At 34.4% G+C, this 17,748-nt stretch overlaps 1 protein-coding gene across 1 annotated transcript; it reads left to right on the top strand.

Moving 5' to 3' along the window:
- Positions 1–3,404: 3,404 nt before the first annotated feature.
- LOC110461618 (tubulin polyglutamylase complex subunit 1-like) lies at positions 3,405–16,628 on the top strand. The gene is made up of 8 exons (XM_021515160.1): positions 3,405–3,498; positions 6,277–6,367; positions 7,441–7,635; positions 9,560–9,675; positions 12,497–12,632; positions 13,280–13,337; positions 14,307–14,390; positions 15,011–16,628. The coding sequence occupies exons 1-8, from the start codon at positions 3,429–3,431 to the stop codon at positions 15,026–15,028; spliced, it is 768 nt and encodes a 255-aa protein (XP_021370835.1). The 5' UTR covers positions 3,405–3,428; the 3' UTR covers positions 15,029–16,628.
- Positions 16,629–17,748: the final 1,120 nt, after the last annotated feature.

Below are 17,748 nucleotides of genomic sequence, written 5' to 3'. Positions count from 1 at the left end.
AGCCTATCACTGAAGAGGAGGCGGTTCTTACCTTCTCTAACCTATCACTGAAGAGGAGGCGGTTTTGAACCTATCTCAACCTACCACTGAAGAGGAAGCGGTTCTGAACCTCTTTCAACCTACCACTGAAAGGGACGCGGTTCTGAACCTATCTCAACCTACCACTGAAGAGGAAGCGGTTCTGAACCTCTTTCAACCTACCACTGAAAGGGACGCGGTTCTGAACCTATCTCAACCTACCACTGAAGAGGAAGCGGTTCTGAACCTATCTCAACCTAACAATGAAGAGGGGGCGGATCTGAACCTATCTCAACCTATCACTGAAAAGGGGCGGTTCTGAACTTCTCCCAACCTATCACTGAAGAGGAGCCGGATCAGAACCTATCTCAACCTATCACTGAAGATGAGGCGGTTCTGAACCTATCTCAACCTACCACTGAAGAGGAGCCGGCTCTGTACCTATCTCAACCTATCACTGAAGAGAAGGCGGTTCTGTACCTATCTCAACCTATCAATGAAGAGGGGGTGGTTCTAAACTTATTTCAACCTATCACTGAAGTGGAGGCTGTTCTGAACTTATCACAACCTATCACTGAAGAGGAGGCGGTTCTGAACCTATCTCAACCTATCACTGAAAAGGGGCGGTTCTGAACCTCTCCCAACCTATCACTGAAGAGGAGCCGGATCTGAACCTATCTCAACCTATCACTGAAGAGGAGGCGGTTCTGAACCTCTCTCAACCTATCACTGAAGAGGAGGCGGTTCTGAACCTATCTAAACCTATCAATGAAGAGGGAATGGGATATCTGGAGATGCTGGATTCCCTTTCGACCTATCACTGACGAAGGAAGGGTGCTAGACTCTTTGGGATGTCGTTGTAATATATGACTGTTTGCTATGATATTTGGCAATCTTCATAGTATGAACTCGGATTGTGTTATTACTTCGACGTTGATATACATGTAGATGATGCTTCTAGTACAAGAGACGTTATGAATCATGTTGGCTGGACACCAGCGTGAGTAAGGTGAAAGATAGCGGCAGAAAAAGCATATGTATGCTGTAAATATAGAATGATACGATATTAAACAAATGTATTTATTCTGACAAAATTAGGATTTTACAATCCTTTGAGAGTCAGCTCTGAAATAAAATAAAAAGTTAATGAAAATATATTTTTAAAGCTGCGACGTTTAGATTTCGTTCGATTTTGTCTTTAAAACTGTATATCTCTCAGTTTTGCCAGTGTTCATCTAATTTATATTCAAATTGTCTAACTGCGCTTGAATTAACAATATTTGACGGTAGATTGTTCCATAAATCAACAGTTCTCTGTGCAAAGGAAAATTTTCGAATATTTAATCTTGAATGCGATTTGTAAATTTTAAGTTGTGACCATGTGTAGAGGAACTTTCGCTGATATTAAATATGTCGGATACTTCATGGTCATATTTCCCGGACAATATTTTGTAAACCTCTATCATGTCGCCACGGGATCTTCTATATGCTAGTGTTGGCATTTTTAGTTTTTACTAATCGTTCCTTATAGGATAAGTATTTTAGGTCAGGTACCTGCTTCGGTGCTCGAAGATGAACATTTTCTATTGTTTCAATGTGTCTTTCGAGATGAGGACACCAAACCTGATTCGCGTATTCAATGTGTGGTCTAACTAAAGATGTGTATAGCAACCTAAAACTCTCCAAGTTCATATATTCAATTGTTCTTCGTAGAACTGCCATAATGAAATTAGATATATTTACTTTTTTCAGGTATGTTAATCAAATGATAATTTATTGTCTATGATAACACAGATTTTTTTCGAAATTCACAAATTCCAAATCTTCTGGAAAATTAATGACAGTGGATGACATAATATCGCATGTTTCTCTTTGTAGAATCATATCTGGTCCTTGTGATTTTGTTTTATTTAATTGAAGTAGCTTTTTTCACACTTTTTCCGGATTAATATTGAGTTTTGTGTTTGGCTCTACCTTTAGTTTTTTGATAATCTTGCATTGCTTCCTTCGATTCTCTCAGACTCTGGTAAATACGTACAGTTTGAATGATATCATCGAGCACATTCGCTTTTTCTAAATCAGATCCAGTTACGTCATTCTTGTTTGGACCGGTATAAAGTTTAGAAATAATTCCCTTTTATGGCGGTTTTAAATTTTGCATAACGCCAGACTTTCTTGAGATTTTCTTTGACTTGTTGCGCTATTAATTTGCATCTCGTACGATTTAACTGCTTTCCTGGTCAGCGTCCGTACTTTGTTCCGCACTTTACACTATTCCTTGTGTATTTCCTGACTTCCTGTTCCATAGTTTACTCTTTCTTTTAACTTTTGAAAATGCTTTTTTAACAAGAAGAGTTTACAGTCAGCTGTTTCGAATATTTTCAGTACAGGCCTATACTAGCAGTACCTGTAACCAAGATACCTCAGTTAAGAGATTGTTCTATACGCAAATAAAACTATGATAATGCCTCCTGATTTCTAATTAAATTATTGTTTTCGAAACGATTATTGAGAGAAAATATTGTGTTATCTACAAAAAATTACATACTACCTACGATTCTAATACTGAAGAATGAGGGGCCATCCATACTTTCTTTGATTTATAATGCGATGTCATATGTTAATTTTAGCGTTAGATATCGATGTATCTCTACTGAGTAACAGACGTAATTCGTATCGTTAAATCAAGATTAGATGTGTAGAGGGACAATGATCATGAGCGTATGTACGTTTTACCAGGGACAGTCTAGACGTCCCTGGTATTACTGACATGATAAGAACCTCAAGTTAATGTATACGCCATGTTTTTAACCGCGCAGTAATATATTTTTTTTTAATATTTTAAGGTAAAGGGACGTCACCATGCATACATGAATTATAATGTATAGTACAATGTTAAAGCACGGACTTAGATAAATAAAGGCCATCAATGAGTTCACAAACAACCTGATTATCATTGTAACATGTATATTTGTTTAAAATTTCAATTCCACTTTTCAATTTCATTGAAATAAAATTATCGACAAATTTAATTTAATTCATTTTCAATATGAAACATTGAAAATACATTTGTAAAAATATATTAAGTTATAATGTGTTTAAATCACTGAATTAGTAAACCAGAACACACTGCATGAGAGGAGGGGTGATTAGAAACCACATTATACTACAGTTATTTGTGCCCAAAAGTTGTTAAAATCGGTTTAGAACTGACAAGAGGTCATATGTTTCCAGGAATATAGATACATCTGTTACTTTCCTGTAGATATTACCCTTTTCAACTCTTTGTTTAACAGTGGAACTAATAGAAACTTTCAGTTGCATAGAGTGAATGAAGAGTTATCTTTCTTTGTTTCAATATTTTTCAAACGTCTACATGACTTGGACGTAGTTTCCATTTTGTTTACAATATGGCGGACAAAAAGAAGCCCAACTCTGCAGACGATCGTATAGTACAAGAGACAGACAGACAGTTTCTCGGTAAGCAACGATGAGCATATTGTCAAATCAATTTAAGTTTGTTTTACCAATGGCCATTGCTTGATAAAACTGACCATCACCGGAGACTTCACACATGGGTTACGCAGATGAACGAATGTTAAAACGTTTGCTACATACTGTACTTTAACTTACATGTTTTTCACAGTTACCGGGTTTCAAAGCTTTGATTTTTAATATTGATCAGATAAGAACTTAATATTAGTTATATTTATATATGTATTTATTTCTTTGCATAATTTATCATACCCAAGAGTTTATGAATTATGTGCATCACAACAACATCACTGAACAATACTCAAGTCGGGTAAAACCACTTACTTGTGTATACTACGCAAACTCGCCTATTATACGCTAATTGGGGTATGGATTGGTTACTAAAAATAGCCAAAATCACTTTAATCTTAGCTTTTTCAGATTGTTTATCCAAGTCGCATTTATTTAGTAATGAAAGATCATACAAATGCATATATAAAATTTATTTCCATGTAGGAAAGTATCAAAAATAGATGCAATATTTCCGGTAGAGTTACATCAAGTTTCTAAGTAGCCAACACTTTCAGTTAACATCTTTTAGCAAAATATTGTGCACCTTGTCGTAAACAAATGTGATTTTTAATAATATATTGCAAAAGTTACTGTTAAAGCGATTTGAGTTATTTTTAACAACAAATCCATACTCCAATTGGCGTATAAGGCTTGTTTGCGTATTATACGCAAGTTGGTTGTTTTCCCCAACCTGATACTGTTCAAACAATACCCTTCAACATTAAAGCCACTCTGGTCTCTTTTGAGTATATAGCCTATAGATTGATACCATGCCAATTGAGCTGTTACAGAACTATTTCTAACATACTAGATCGAAACATACACATTTCTGGCGGTGCTTGAAAATTCTATCCGTCTAGATCACTTACATGCGCAGACTGGTGGTGGAATTATAGTGATCTTTCGGGGTCACGCTATTGTTCGTGAAGAACCTCGGCAAAGCCCTTGTGTTTTAATTACCTTATCCTTACCTCACATTAGGGATACATAATATACCGTGACATGTTATTATATACATATTGTACCTCGACATATTATTATATACATAATGTACCTCAACATATTGTTATATACATAATGTACCTTGACATATTATTATATACATAATGTACCTCAACATAAAATTATATACATAATGTACCTCGACATAAAATTATATACATAATGTACCTCTACATATTATTATATACATAATATACCGTGACATGTTATTATATACATAATGTACCTCAACATGTTATTATATACATAACGTACCTCGACATATTATTATATACATAATGTACCTTGACATATTATTATATACATAAGTTACCTCGGGATATTATTATATAGATATTATACCTCGAGATATTATTATATGCATAATGTTCCTTGACATATTATTATATACATAACGTACCTCGACATATTATTATATACATATTGTACCTCGACATAAAATTATATTCATAATGTACCTCAACATATTGTTATATACATAATGTACCTTGACATATTATGTATATAATAATATACCGTGACATGTTATTATATACATAATGTACCTCGACATATTATTATATACATAATGTACCTCGACATAGTATTATAAGCATAATGTACCTCGACATATTATTATATACATAATGAACCTCGACATATTATTATATATATATAATGTACCTCAGCATATCATTATATACATTATGTACCTCAACATAGTATTATATACATAACGTACCTCGACATATTATATACATAATGTACCTCGACATATTATATACATAATGTACCTTGACATATTATTATATACATAATGTACCTCGACATATTATATACATAATGAACCTCGACATATTATATACATAATGTACCTCGACATATTATATACATAATGTACCTCGACATACTATTATATACATAATGTACTTCGACATAGTATTATAAACATAATGTACCTCGACATATTATTATTTACATAATGTACCTCGACATATTATTATATACATAATGTACCTTGACATGTTATTATATACATAATGTACCTCAACATATTATTATATACATATTGTACCTCGATCAACATATTATTATATACATAATGTACCTCAACATATTATTATATACATAATGTACCTCAACATATTATTGTATACATAATGTATCTCAACATATCATTATATACATAATGTACCTCAACATATTATTATATACATTATGTACCTCAACATTTTATTATATACATAATGTACCTCAACATATTATTATATACATACTGTACCTCGATCAACATATTATTATATACATAATGTACCTCACACATATTATTATATACATAATGTACCTCAACATATTATTGTATACATAATGTATCTCAACATATCATTATATACATAATGTACCTCTATATCAAGTTTCAGTTTGATTTATGACAATTGACAGAGTTTTGATAATTCAATATATATATATAATCAATAGTATTTTAAATGTGTGTATTGGTCTGCATAATAAAGTTTCATCAGAGATAATATACTTTACATTAACCACCCCTGTGTAACTTGATTAAACTCTACCATGCTTTGATCTGGATAAGTTCATTATGGTCTACAGTGGTGAAAGGGTAAAGAGAAATCAGAAGATGTGTTATTGGTAACATCATCACAACATTAACAGTTCTTTACATGTTATTTTTGTCCTAAAAGGCATTTACTGGATGTTTTACTAATTCAGAGAGAACAAGTACAGGGACACTTATCAAAGATGTGTTGGAGAAAGTTATCAGCAACCGACCAGAGGATCCGATCGCCTTCTTAGCAGATTAGTAAGTTATACAAGATAGAAACAGGAATTGTTATTCAGTATTAACTCAATACCTGTAAGGTAAATTTTGCAGATAACCAAAAGTCCAAGTTTATTCATTGATGAATATATGAATCTGTGATGAAAATGATATGTATTCCTGGTAGCTACCCGGTTTATCTAGCAATATAAAGGCCATGTCTGTAAATTAAGACCATGCACCCATCTTTTTAGCAGTCAAATGGGGAAATTATTGTCATACTTTAAATCAATACATGATAATTGATGCAATATTTTTTAAAACAAAGCACAATTTTATTTTAAGCTGAGAATACCTTGTCTTATAGTCAGAAATATACAAAATGCATCACTATCGTGCACATTATAAGAACAGAATATTTTGTACTATTCCGTGTCTTGCCAGTATAAACAAAACAATAATTAATTTGTAATGCAGTATTTATCCCATAATACGCATATAGAAGGAATGAAGTTTGTAGAATAGTAGCTGCTAGTGTATTATAACTTCTTTCAGAACATTTTGTTTGAATTGTCATCAATATGATCTTCTCATGTAAACTAATAAGTAGTCACATTTACATAGAGTTATATATTTCGCCAAAGGAACTTTGGGATTTGCCTGTTCAAGTTTCTGTAATGACTCCTTAGATTGGTTCAAACAAAGTATACGTATGTTTTGTGATTCTATTGTCTTGCCGCCACGAAGTAGCGGAAGCGAGACTTTAAGGTGTTGTATTTCATATTTCCGGCGACAGCGGCATCAACGTCAAGTTTTTGTGTTTAAGCTAGTTTCTCTGCAACTATAAGTGCTACACCAACCAAACTTGACATGTGTATTGATGGTCAAAGCGGGGTACAGGCGAGACATATCAATCCAAATGGCTTGTTTTAATATATGCAATGCATTTAATTTGAGCTATTGGGAACAACCTGTTGTGCAAGAAGATTTCAAAATAAATATAGCTACACATCTTTGATTGCTTTATTGTGTATAAATAAATGTTACTTTGTTATAAAAAAATATTTCATTCTGAAACAAATAAATTTATTAAAATATTTTCAATTACTTTCCAGTTTTGATTCACTAGAAGATGAGACAAATTTAGTTTCAAAGGCCAAGCAGATACTACTGATGACCCACCACAGTCGACCTGTGTTTGAAACCAACGTCAGAATGGCTTACAACCTTCTACAGAAACACAAAGTTACGAAGAAAGTATACGGTGTCAATGGAACCGTTTACACAGACTTAATCAAAGCTCTATGCAAGTAAGTCAAACTCTTGTATATAGTTTGATGAACTTTCTCATGCAACTGTTACATTCAAAACATCAGCTTTATTACATCTCTAGCACACACGCAGGCATACAAACATAGGGAGATATTAGCCAGGTGACATAGGACTAGCAGTTAGCACCTGATAAGGCAGCTCCTGCGAATTCCTCAAAACATGGATTGATTAAATGTATATATGCTAATTGTATTCATTGTTTACCTATGTACTGTAAAACGCTTTAGAGTGGCTTATGTTAGCTAGATAGGGCGCTATATCAAATGTTGTATATTATTGTTATTATTTATAGCTTATCAAAGTCATCAACCAAAGAAAGGGATCAACCCTAATTTTAAACACATATTTTGCATTCTTCCACCACAGTCAGTTACTTTTTTCTAGGACCCTGATCCTGTATCAAATGTTAACAATTATTTCAGACCCTACCTTCTATATTTTTATCCATAAAAAGGGACAAATTTTTATGAACCCTTATTTCAAATATCAACTTTTCCATGTTGATGGGCAATTAGGATGTATTATAATAAATATTACCTGTTTCACAGATATACATCTGTTTTAAGATTTATTTTGTGAGAACCAACATAATAACTCTGCCTTTCATCTTAAAAAACCCCAACATTTTTGGTTTATAGTGTGATGTGTTCATTAAAGTTAAACTATACATAGGATAATACATTAAAAAATAATAACTGCAGAAGTCCTGAAAACATATCGGTTGGCATGCAAGCAGGCTCTGCCAGAGTTAGTCTTATTTTGCAATGGAATTCCCTTTTTTTTTTACATATTTTTACAAGGTAGGCACATCCTGATATTAAAAATAGATTTGACTATAACTAGCAGTAAATGTTATATTACACAATTCTTGGTGAAATGACACGATAAAAAGCGTTGAAAATACACATATGGCATATATATGTGCAGCACATGTTTTGTATTTGTTAAGGTTTAATTTTAAGCTGACAGTAGTTTGTGATTTCCTGATCATGAAGCGCTACATAAGCACACGTCTTTAACTGACTGTTTGAGCGCAGCACTGTACAGTTCCTCCAATCAATGAATACAACATTATGTCAAATGTATTTCTGTCAACATTTTACAAACACATTTTCTGCAGGGCCTAGCTCAATGCTTTAGTGCAACTGCTTGGATTAAGTGATTCATTCTAGGTATAGCTCAACTGATAGATCTTTGGTCTAGAGTAACTTCTAGTCAGAAGTACTGTTTTGGTGGCCGAGTGGTTAAGTTGTCTGACCTTCTACGATCACCAGCCCTCCATCACTTGGGCGCGCATTTGAGGTCTACAGGTAGGCCACAGATCGGTAGTTTTTGTGTCGCCTGCAATGCGAGGCGACATACAATGTACAGTTCCCTTAGGTTGATTAAACTCAAACTTTGTACACATATTGCATACCAATAGAGCTCAGGCAAGACGACATTTCAGAAGTTTACTTGTATTTTTGGTGGAGTTATGCCCCTTTTATTGCCAAATAAGGGCATTGTGTAGTAAATGCAAGAACTTTTTTGTTTTTTAATCAGTTTTGTACGGTAATGTTAGAAGCAATAATGTTCAACATATATTACGCATTTTTCTGTTAAGTTCCAACTTTCTGCGTGTTGGCATATCTGTTAACGCAATAACTCAAGCCAAAACACTTTTCATACTAAAAGTGCTGAGCAGGCGTCACACATCCACTCCCGTGGAATTCTTGTTCTATGGAAACTCTGGTTTTCCTCCACCACATAACCTGGCTTGTCTTTAAATGACCAAAGCTATCAGCAGGATGTAAAGCACAAAACTAACCAAACCAAAATTTGTGAAATTGCATTTCCTGTCATTAAGATTTATTAATTGGTCAAAGTTGTAATTTTTTTTTGCATGAACATTTTATTTTTCAGAGACGTTCCTCAGACTGTTCAAATCAAATTATTAAAGAGGATAGAGTGTGCTGAGCATGAATGTATCAAGTTTGATGTGTTTTGTTCTGGTGTCTTCACCAGCTGTGTATTACTTGGTAAGTCTTGCTCAAAGTAAAACTAGTCATCTTATCATTGAGTATTAGGTAAAGAAAACTATAAGATTACATTTTCTCAGCATACTTCACAGGGTGATCCTGTTGTTGCTAGGGAAGAGATAACTATATCTCAAACAGGGTAGGGAAAGACAGCTGACACAAGCTATGACGTCATAATGATGAATTATTCTGTGATGTCATACAATTGTTGTGAATGAGGAATACTCTGTCACAACCCTAGGGTTTTGGAGTTTTCACGGAAGAATAAGATCAATGTTTATTCTGACTGGAACTTGTTTATTTGTATGTATGTGAGAAATATAATCAAACATGGGTCTGTTCCATAGACAGGGATATCTCAACCCGAGTGCAAGAGTTTGGCTGGTCAAAACCGAGCGCTGGCCAGCCAAACTTAAGTACTCTTACACTCGGGTTGCGATATCACCGTCCACAGAACAGACCCATGTAAGATTATATCAGTCACCATTGACACTATCATAAGGTATTTGTTTTAGTCAATTTCAACAGATGTATTGATGTTTGAGAAATCAAGGAGTTGGACTATTGACCTATACACTACTGTTTCTTAACCAGGAGTTGTAAATACACAGTATCAGAATAAAGATACTTGTCTATCAAGGTAACTCATAAACATAAACTTCTTAACCCTTTCACCACTGTAGAAAAGGTCACATATTTTCATTTTTTTTTCATTTTTTATTTAGTTAAAAAACTCCGATCAATTTGATGTATTTATTTTTTCTGCAACATGTTCCGTTAACATCCTATGGTGTGTTAATTGTTGCCTTTGATCTGTTTTGAAAACTGACAATATCTTTATAAACTTCAACGATCTTCTTCTCCAATTCTGCCATTGCAATATTAACCACAATTGGTACATGTACATGTATTTCTCTAGCGACCCTTACAAACTTCTGCTACTTTTTGGAGTAATTAATAATCTAAGATGGCCACCACAAACTCTGATTGGTTAACAGCCTATACCAATATATTTCGTTAACGATATCAAGCAAGAGATTGATTTTTGGATATCATATAGAGATAAGCAACAGCAAACTTTTCTTTCATACTGTTTAAACAAAAAATGTCAACGTCCGGTTTTCGTTAGGGGTCAAAGTTCAAATGTGTAATTTTGTGAAACAAATTTCAAAAAACTTCTCCTCAATAACCAAGTGACCCAAGGTCATAATACTTATCGAACATTTTGTGCTCAAGCACTGGGGTCAATTATGTTTAAATCTTCAAAAGGCTCCTTCTCAATAACGGAAATGCCCAGGGTATTGATATTTGGTCTGTAGCATGCTAGGATGATAGGCTACAAGGTTTATGGACATAAGTTACCATCAAAGATCAACTTCCGGTATTTCATAGGTCAAATTCGAACATGTAATTTTGCGATAAATTTCAAAGATACCAGAACTATTTGCGAGTTACTTCCCTTCCACCAGTAGTAAAAGTCCTGGTAGAAAAGCGTTCACCTACAAAAATATAACCCAAAGCAGAAGTTGAACACTTTTTTTGTTCTGCTATTTTTGAGTAAACTGCTAAAATTTCTGAACTTGATTTATCCTTTAATCAATTTTCAACATTTCAAAATTTGAAAGTCGTTACCTCAATGGTGTGATATCTATAGGTGAAAAGCCTCTCAAATTGTAAGCCAACAATTTCTTGTTTATTTATTTATTTTCTAAAAAACGCTTTTTTTTCATGTGTCCCTGTGGATGTCATTGTCTTTTTAAAATAGTAACACAATTGTCATTTAAGGACTTTCTGTTTTAATGATCATGACAATATTTGATTTTTGAAATTTGATAAAGTTAAGACCTGCTAATCAAAAGAAATAAAACACATTGTATTAAAAAGTAATTGCTTTAAAACTTACAAACCTTTTTAGCTCACCAGGTCTGAAGGACCAATGTGAGCTGATGCCATACCGTTTCGTTCCTCCGTCCGTCTGTTCGTATGTCCGTATGTCAACAATTTCTTTAAACAACTTCTTCTTCTTAACCACTGATTGGAATTCAACTAAATTTGACTGGAAGCATCCCTAGGTGGTGGGGATTCAAAATTGTACAAATGGTGGGGCTGACCCCCCAGGGGGCTGAAGGACGGGGCCAAAAGGGGGCAATTTGGCTATATTGCTTTAAGCGACTTCTTCTCTGGAACCAAGAATTGGATATCAACCACATTTGACTGGAAGCATCCCTAGGTGGTGTGGACTCATAATTGTACAAATGGTGGGTCTGACCCCCAAGGCTAAGGAGTGGGGCCAAAAAAAGTGTATTACTTGGAAATGGTTGTGATCCCCGCCATGGTATACAATTGCTGAGTATAAAGAGAAGAATGCTTCCAGGATGGCCCTAGGTTCTGGCCCCAGCCTAGGAGACATAGTCCCTGGGCCATAACTTTAAAACTGTTGAGATCCCCACCCCAAAACTATATATTCAAATGCTGGGCATAAAGAGACGAATGCAGGATGGCCTTGGGGACTGCCCCACCCTTGGTCAAAGCTTGGAAACAGTTTAAATTCCCTCCCCATAACCATACATGGAATTGCTGGGCATGACAAATCTAATACAGATAAGCTACAAGGATTGGCCTTGGGGTCTGGCATATTCCCTTGATCTCATTTGGAGAATATTTTGCCATGATTGCTTAGGTATCCAGGTGAGCGATACATGCCCATTGGGCCTCTTGGTTTTCAGAAAAAGTGTATTTGTAGATGCATTTTGTTTTTATTTTCGTGATATTCATTGTGCTAAATTTACACATATATTTTAAAATAATTTCCCATTTCCAGATTATGTGAAGCTGTCGGAGATGCTTTTCAAGTCTATAGACCTCCAGAAAAGTGGAAAGGCAGACAAAGTGTTATGTGAGACAGTCCTGGATCAATTAAGAACAGCGTTGGCTAGTAATAAATCCGATGCTAGGAGGTAAATACAGGCATTGTCATGATATTAATTCTGGCCATTATCTCTTTGATGTAAACATTTTGTATTAAACCACCAATGTGGTTGTGATGCTCAATGACAGTTTTTGGTTGGTTGGGCAGTGCTAGAATTGTAGAATGCTAGCTGTGAGCGTCGAAATGGTAGCACCAACTGTATGCTCCTCAGGGAGCTGAGAAAGATATTGGCTGGTTGCAAAGGTCCTATAACCACGGATAATAATTTGTGAACCGCTTTGAGACAACCTACGGACTAGGTTGTGATAAAGCGGTATATAAGAACCTCAATTATTATTTGATAAAATTTTGTCAATCAATTTTGTGTTTGAGCTATCGTTTAGTTAACACTTCTGAGTTTAAAGTTCTGTATTCTGTTATACATAAAGGATATATATAAGAATAAGAATATCTTGGATGAGTTTCAAGGTCAATGCCAAGGTCACTGTTGCTATAAATAGGTCAACTACAGGGCTAAGGCAGGATTAATTTCATTTTAATTAAACTTAAATGATTAATAAGGTATTTCAACATATAAGTTCATGTCATCACAACATAACATATCATATTGATTATCTTCTATGATATCAAATATTCTTTATATATTTCTGATCAATCTTATATTCACTTACACAGAGTTGTGGAATCTGGATACAACCTGGGACCTGATGGACTGTATTATGCTCTAGACAAGGTATTTATAGCTGTTTGACTGAGGGTGTATATACTTATCAATCTTGTAATGCTTTACAGATTGTCATTTCATTCAGACTGTTCCCTCTGATCTATAAGCCATACTGTACTAATGTCTCATTCCTTTTTGGTCAAATTAGTCACTTTTTTACAGTCTTTTAGGTTTTTCTTGTCATTTTACCTCTTACAGTGAAGCTAAGATGGAGGAAAAAGAGAACGGGATCTACTGAAATCAGGTTATCTTGGCCAGACAACCGTTTTTATCCAAATTTAATGACAGTTACCTGATGTGCTATACAGGTGTGAACCTGTGAGGTTACAGAACGTAACATGACTTGGGATGCACACCATGTGCAAACCATAAAAAAACAAAATAATCTGGTGGCATCATAGATGAACAAAACAACCACTGTATGATAGCGTACATGATTAATTTATTCTTCAAAAATATTTGAAGAAAGGAGAGTCGTTTTCAGATTGTCATATCTTTAAACCCTAGCCGGGTCTCACGCTAAATGCATTTCTGGTCATGTGTGCAATACCTTGTCTGTATACATTAGGTATGTAAACAAACTTTCGTTCTCCTCGATCTGCCTCAATCCAGCAATAAGTGCCTGTGGTTAGATGGTCTGCTAATACCAATGGTCGCCTGAGCAGATTCCACTGAGCATGAAGATTCCGATTTACATCTCTGACCAAGATTGAACCTTGGGTCTAGCCCTACTCCTGGGAAATAATGTTCAGTCATTCATTTAATGAGAATATTTGTTTATGATTACTGAAATATGCTAAATCATTACCAAGTATTAATTTTCATTTTACTGCTGAGCAGGAAGATTTGGATAAACAAACCTTACCAAGATTGGCCCCAGCCCTACTCTAAGTAACTTATTTTCAATAATTCATTTAATGAGAATATTTTTTCATGATTACTTAAATACACTACATCACATTATTTTTTATTTATAAGGCCATGAAAAGAGGGAACCTGAACCATGGGGCTCAGACGCTGGACCAGTTTACAACGGAGGCCTGTGATGCCTTTCTGACAAAGGTAAAGTGGCAGTGCATCAATGTTAAGGAACATGTTGGTCATTGGTCAAGGTTAAAGGCTCATTAGGTCACACTGGACTACTTTTAATGTAAAAAATACTTGTATTTACGATATCTCACTGACCCCATGTCTATAAACATATGTTCCTATAGGGCCCTTCGTCAGGGATTAAATGTTTGTTAAGATGGATGTGACAAAGATGTCCGGTGACATTTAATGCCTGACGAAGGGCTAAGCCCGAAAGCTTGGAAAAGAGTGACTTTAAAGTTTGTTAATCTCATTGACCTCATAACAAATTTAGTTTATTTTTAGGTAACATATAAAGTTCTCCACATTTTTTTATTTCAGTGGTCGTCGTTATCAAAGATTAAAGGGTCGAAGGTCATAATGATAACTTCTGATTTCCTGATTTGTGGGGTAGGGATATAGTGGTATGCGTTCTGTATCTATGTGGACTGTTGCTCACTGTTGATGTTAACCCTTCCACCACTGTAAACCATAAAGAACTCATCCAGATCAATGCATGGTAGAGTCTACTAAAGTTACATAGGGGTGAAAGGGTTAATACACAAAACATGTTAAGTTAGAAGGGATCAATCTAGATTTTGTTTGATTTTCAGGTGAAGAAACTACGGTGAGGATATCGTTATGTGCTGTCAGAGGACATGAGTGGACAAATGTTACAGGATACAAGAAATATAATTAACCAAAAAACACTGGACAGTCACCTAATATATTCAAATCAACATTTAAATTATTTTTGAGAAATATGTAAACTATGACACTTTTGTGTCTGTTGTCATCAGATGACAGTTTCTATTCCTATAAATGCCTTTTTTAATAAAAATCTGGATGTATTTGAGGAAATTGTGCTATTTATGGCACAATTACCTCCCTTTATTTGGTTTCAAAGGTTTAGATTTTTACATTTCTAACCCCATTGTACTTTTTTCAAAGTATTGGCATAGAGAACACAAGTATAAAGATAAAGAGTACCCACGAAATCAACGAAATTAAAACCCCAACGAATATTAACCATTTTATGGTATATCAAGTAAACAAAAGCTGTATTTAAAAATGAAGTACCCAGAATAAGGAGGTTTCACTGATCTTGCAAAATGTTGATTTTTGGAGAAAACTGATTTTATTGCCAAACTAATATATATGACATGATCAGTTATGTCCAACATTAAGACATCAAAAGGCTACAATGTTTTCTGTCCTTAAACCTTGTTTTTTTCTAAACTCACTGCTATATATACGGCTGAGCGTTTCAGTGTCCCTTGTGGTGTAGGTTAATTACAGTGTCTCTGTAGCAGGATATATGTAGTATGATAAAAGGAAATATCAGTCACAACGATCTCAAACATCAACGGTAAAGTTGTTACTGACACACACTGTACTTACGAGGCCGACTAGTTCCACCTCTGTGTTTGGTGTTTATCCGTACAGCTCTGTGTAACAAGACCAAATAAAGTAGGAAGACATAAGGAAACACCTTATCAAAACATAATCAGTGTATGTTAAAAAGTTGATGAAATTATTGTTATTTTGTAACTCCGAGCCTACAATGTGGGACGGAATCTGGGATTCTCAATGTTTCGGGAGGGAGCTGGGGAAGGGGTCAATGCAAGTTCTTTAAAAGGAGTAGGGGCTTCAAAATATTGAAATTTGATGTTAAAAACCTTTGCTTGAATCAAGGATCTACTCCTGCAAAGAAAAACAAGAACTTTGTTTGATAAAGTTTTATGACTCTGAAAGAGACATTTAGTGAATTAGATAGAAGCTAGTCATCGGATCCATATCACTGTTCGTTGAAATGTAGGACCACAAGCACATGTTTGGGTAAAGGAGAAAATTGGTATCGGAGCAAACATTAATCCATGTGACAGGATGTTTGTTTGTGTCTGTGTTCATAGAGTGTTTGTTTGTGACTGTGTTAAGTGATCATATCAATGGAGCAAAACCAGTTATCTATGTTTTCTGTGATGGTTTACGTTTTCAGCTCATCCATCACAAATTGCTAACTATTAAGCGTAAATTTTCTCATTTAAACATCCTTTTTCTGAATAGCTGAGAGACCTTGGGTAAAGATGATTGGCTAGTAGCACACTTGTATGAAGGGAATTTAAGTTTGTTCAAAAGATATACCCTGACCCATTCTTAAGGGTTCAAATGTGTTGAAATATTTAAGCAACTGTTTTTAATAACCAAGAGACCAAGGGTAATGATATTTGCCATGAGCATGCTGGGATAAAGGGTTATCAATTTGTTCAAGTGAATGACCTTGAATCACTATCAAGGTCACATTGATGAATCATGTTTGAAAAAATAGCTTCCATCTTATACTAACCTTGACCTGCTTCAAGGTCATAGTGGTAAAAATGTCCAAAACAATTTCTAAAACCTCATAAAGCTTATGGTAATGATATTCGGTTGATAGTATGCAGAGGTAAAGGTCAATTTATGAATTATAATAATCAAAGAACAGAAATATTTTAAGATTCATCAGACATAGATTGATCACGTTTGTGACATGGCTTATTAGTGTAAAGGACTGTCCACTAGCTATATTCAAATAAACCAACTTTCAAGAACCAGGGTCCAATATGCTAAAATCATGCTATCTGGCCTGAAGTTTTAAAGTAGCCTGCTCCTTACTAAAGTTTTATAGTAAAACCTGCTTTATATGAAGTATTTACATGTAAAAAAAGATCTTGACCCACTTTGAAGGTTACAGATGAGAGATGTACTTGTCACCAGCATGGAATAACAGGTGAGCGTATCAGGTCAAATTGTCCTCTTGTTTTTATATCTAAGGTTTGTATTCGTAAGACTGTAATCTCAATTCACTAAATGAAAAACATTTTTTAAAGTTGCTGGTTTTGATAATTTAAGTAACTATTTCTGTACATGTGTAAGCAAATATTTATAGTCCCAAAATTTCGCATGAACTAAGTAAGTACTCTTGGAAGAAGATCTATTTTTTGCATTTACTTTATTGTTCAAATGTGTTATGTATTTATTCATTGTTAAAATAATGCAAATTTAAATTATTTGATATGTATATACATATGTAAAAATTAAATGCTGTTAAACAACATTAATAAATAAATTGTGATTTAAATTATTTAAACTTTTAAGGAATGTTCTTTAGTTCAACCACAACCTAGTAAGTTTTGGATGACCATCGGCGAAGGTTAATACTGTTTACAGACTGTGTCCTATACACCATATCAGTATTGGTTGACGGGGTGAGGAAGGGGTATATGTAATAGAATGTGGGCCGCTTCTCACCTTGTTTTCATTTCTATTTGAAAACAACAACTAGTGTTATTATGTCAACCATTCGAATGAA

The sequence above is a fragment of the Mizuhopecten yessoensis genome, unplaced genomic scaffold, assembly GCF_002113885.1.
Source record: "Mizuhopecten yessoensis strain PY_sf001 unplaced genomic scaffold, ASM211388v2 scaffold10641, whole genome shotgun sequence".
Taxonomy (NCBI): Eukaryota; Metazoa; Mollusca; class Bivalvia; order Pectinida; family Pectinidae; genus Mizuhopecten; species Mizuhopecten yessoensis.
This window is presented reverse-complemented; position numbering and strand designations above follow the sequence as displayed.

Excerpts from the sequence above, each read along its gene's own strand:
- LOC110461618 (XM_021515160.1), top strand. The coding sequence starts at position 3,429 with ATGGCGGACAAAAAGAAGCCCAACTCTGCAGACGATCGTATAGTACAA. Across the intron at positions 6,368-7,440 it reads ATCGCCTTCTTAGCAGATTA|TTTTGATTCACTAGAAGATG; the intron begins GTAAGTTATACA and ends ATTACTTTCCAG. Across the intron at positions 9,676-12,496 it reads CACCAGCTGTGTATTACTTG|ATTATGTGAAGCTGTCGGAG; the intron begins GTAAGTCTTGCT and ends TCCCATTTCCAG.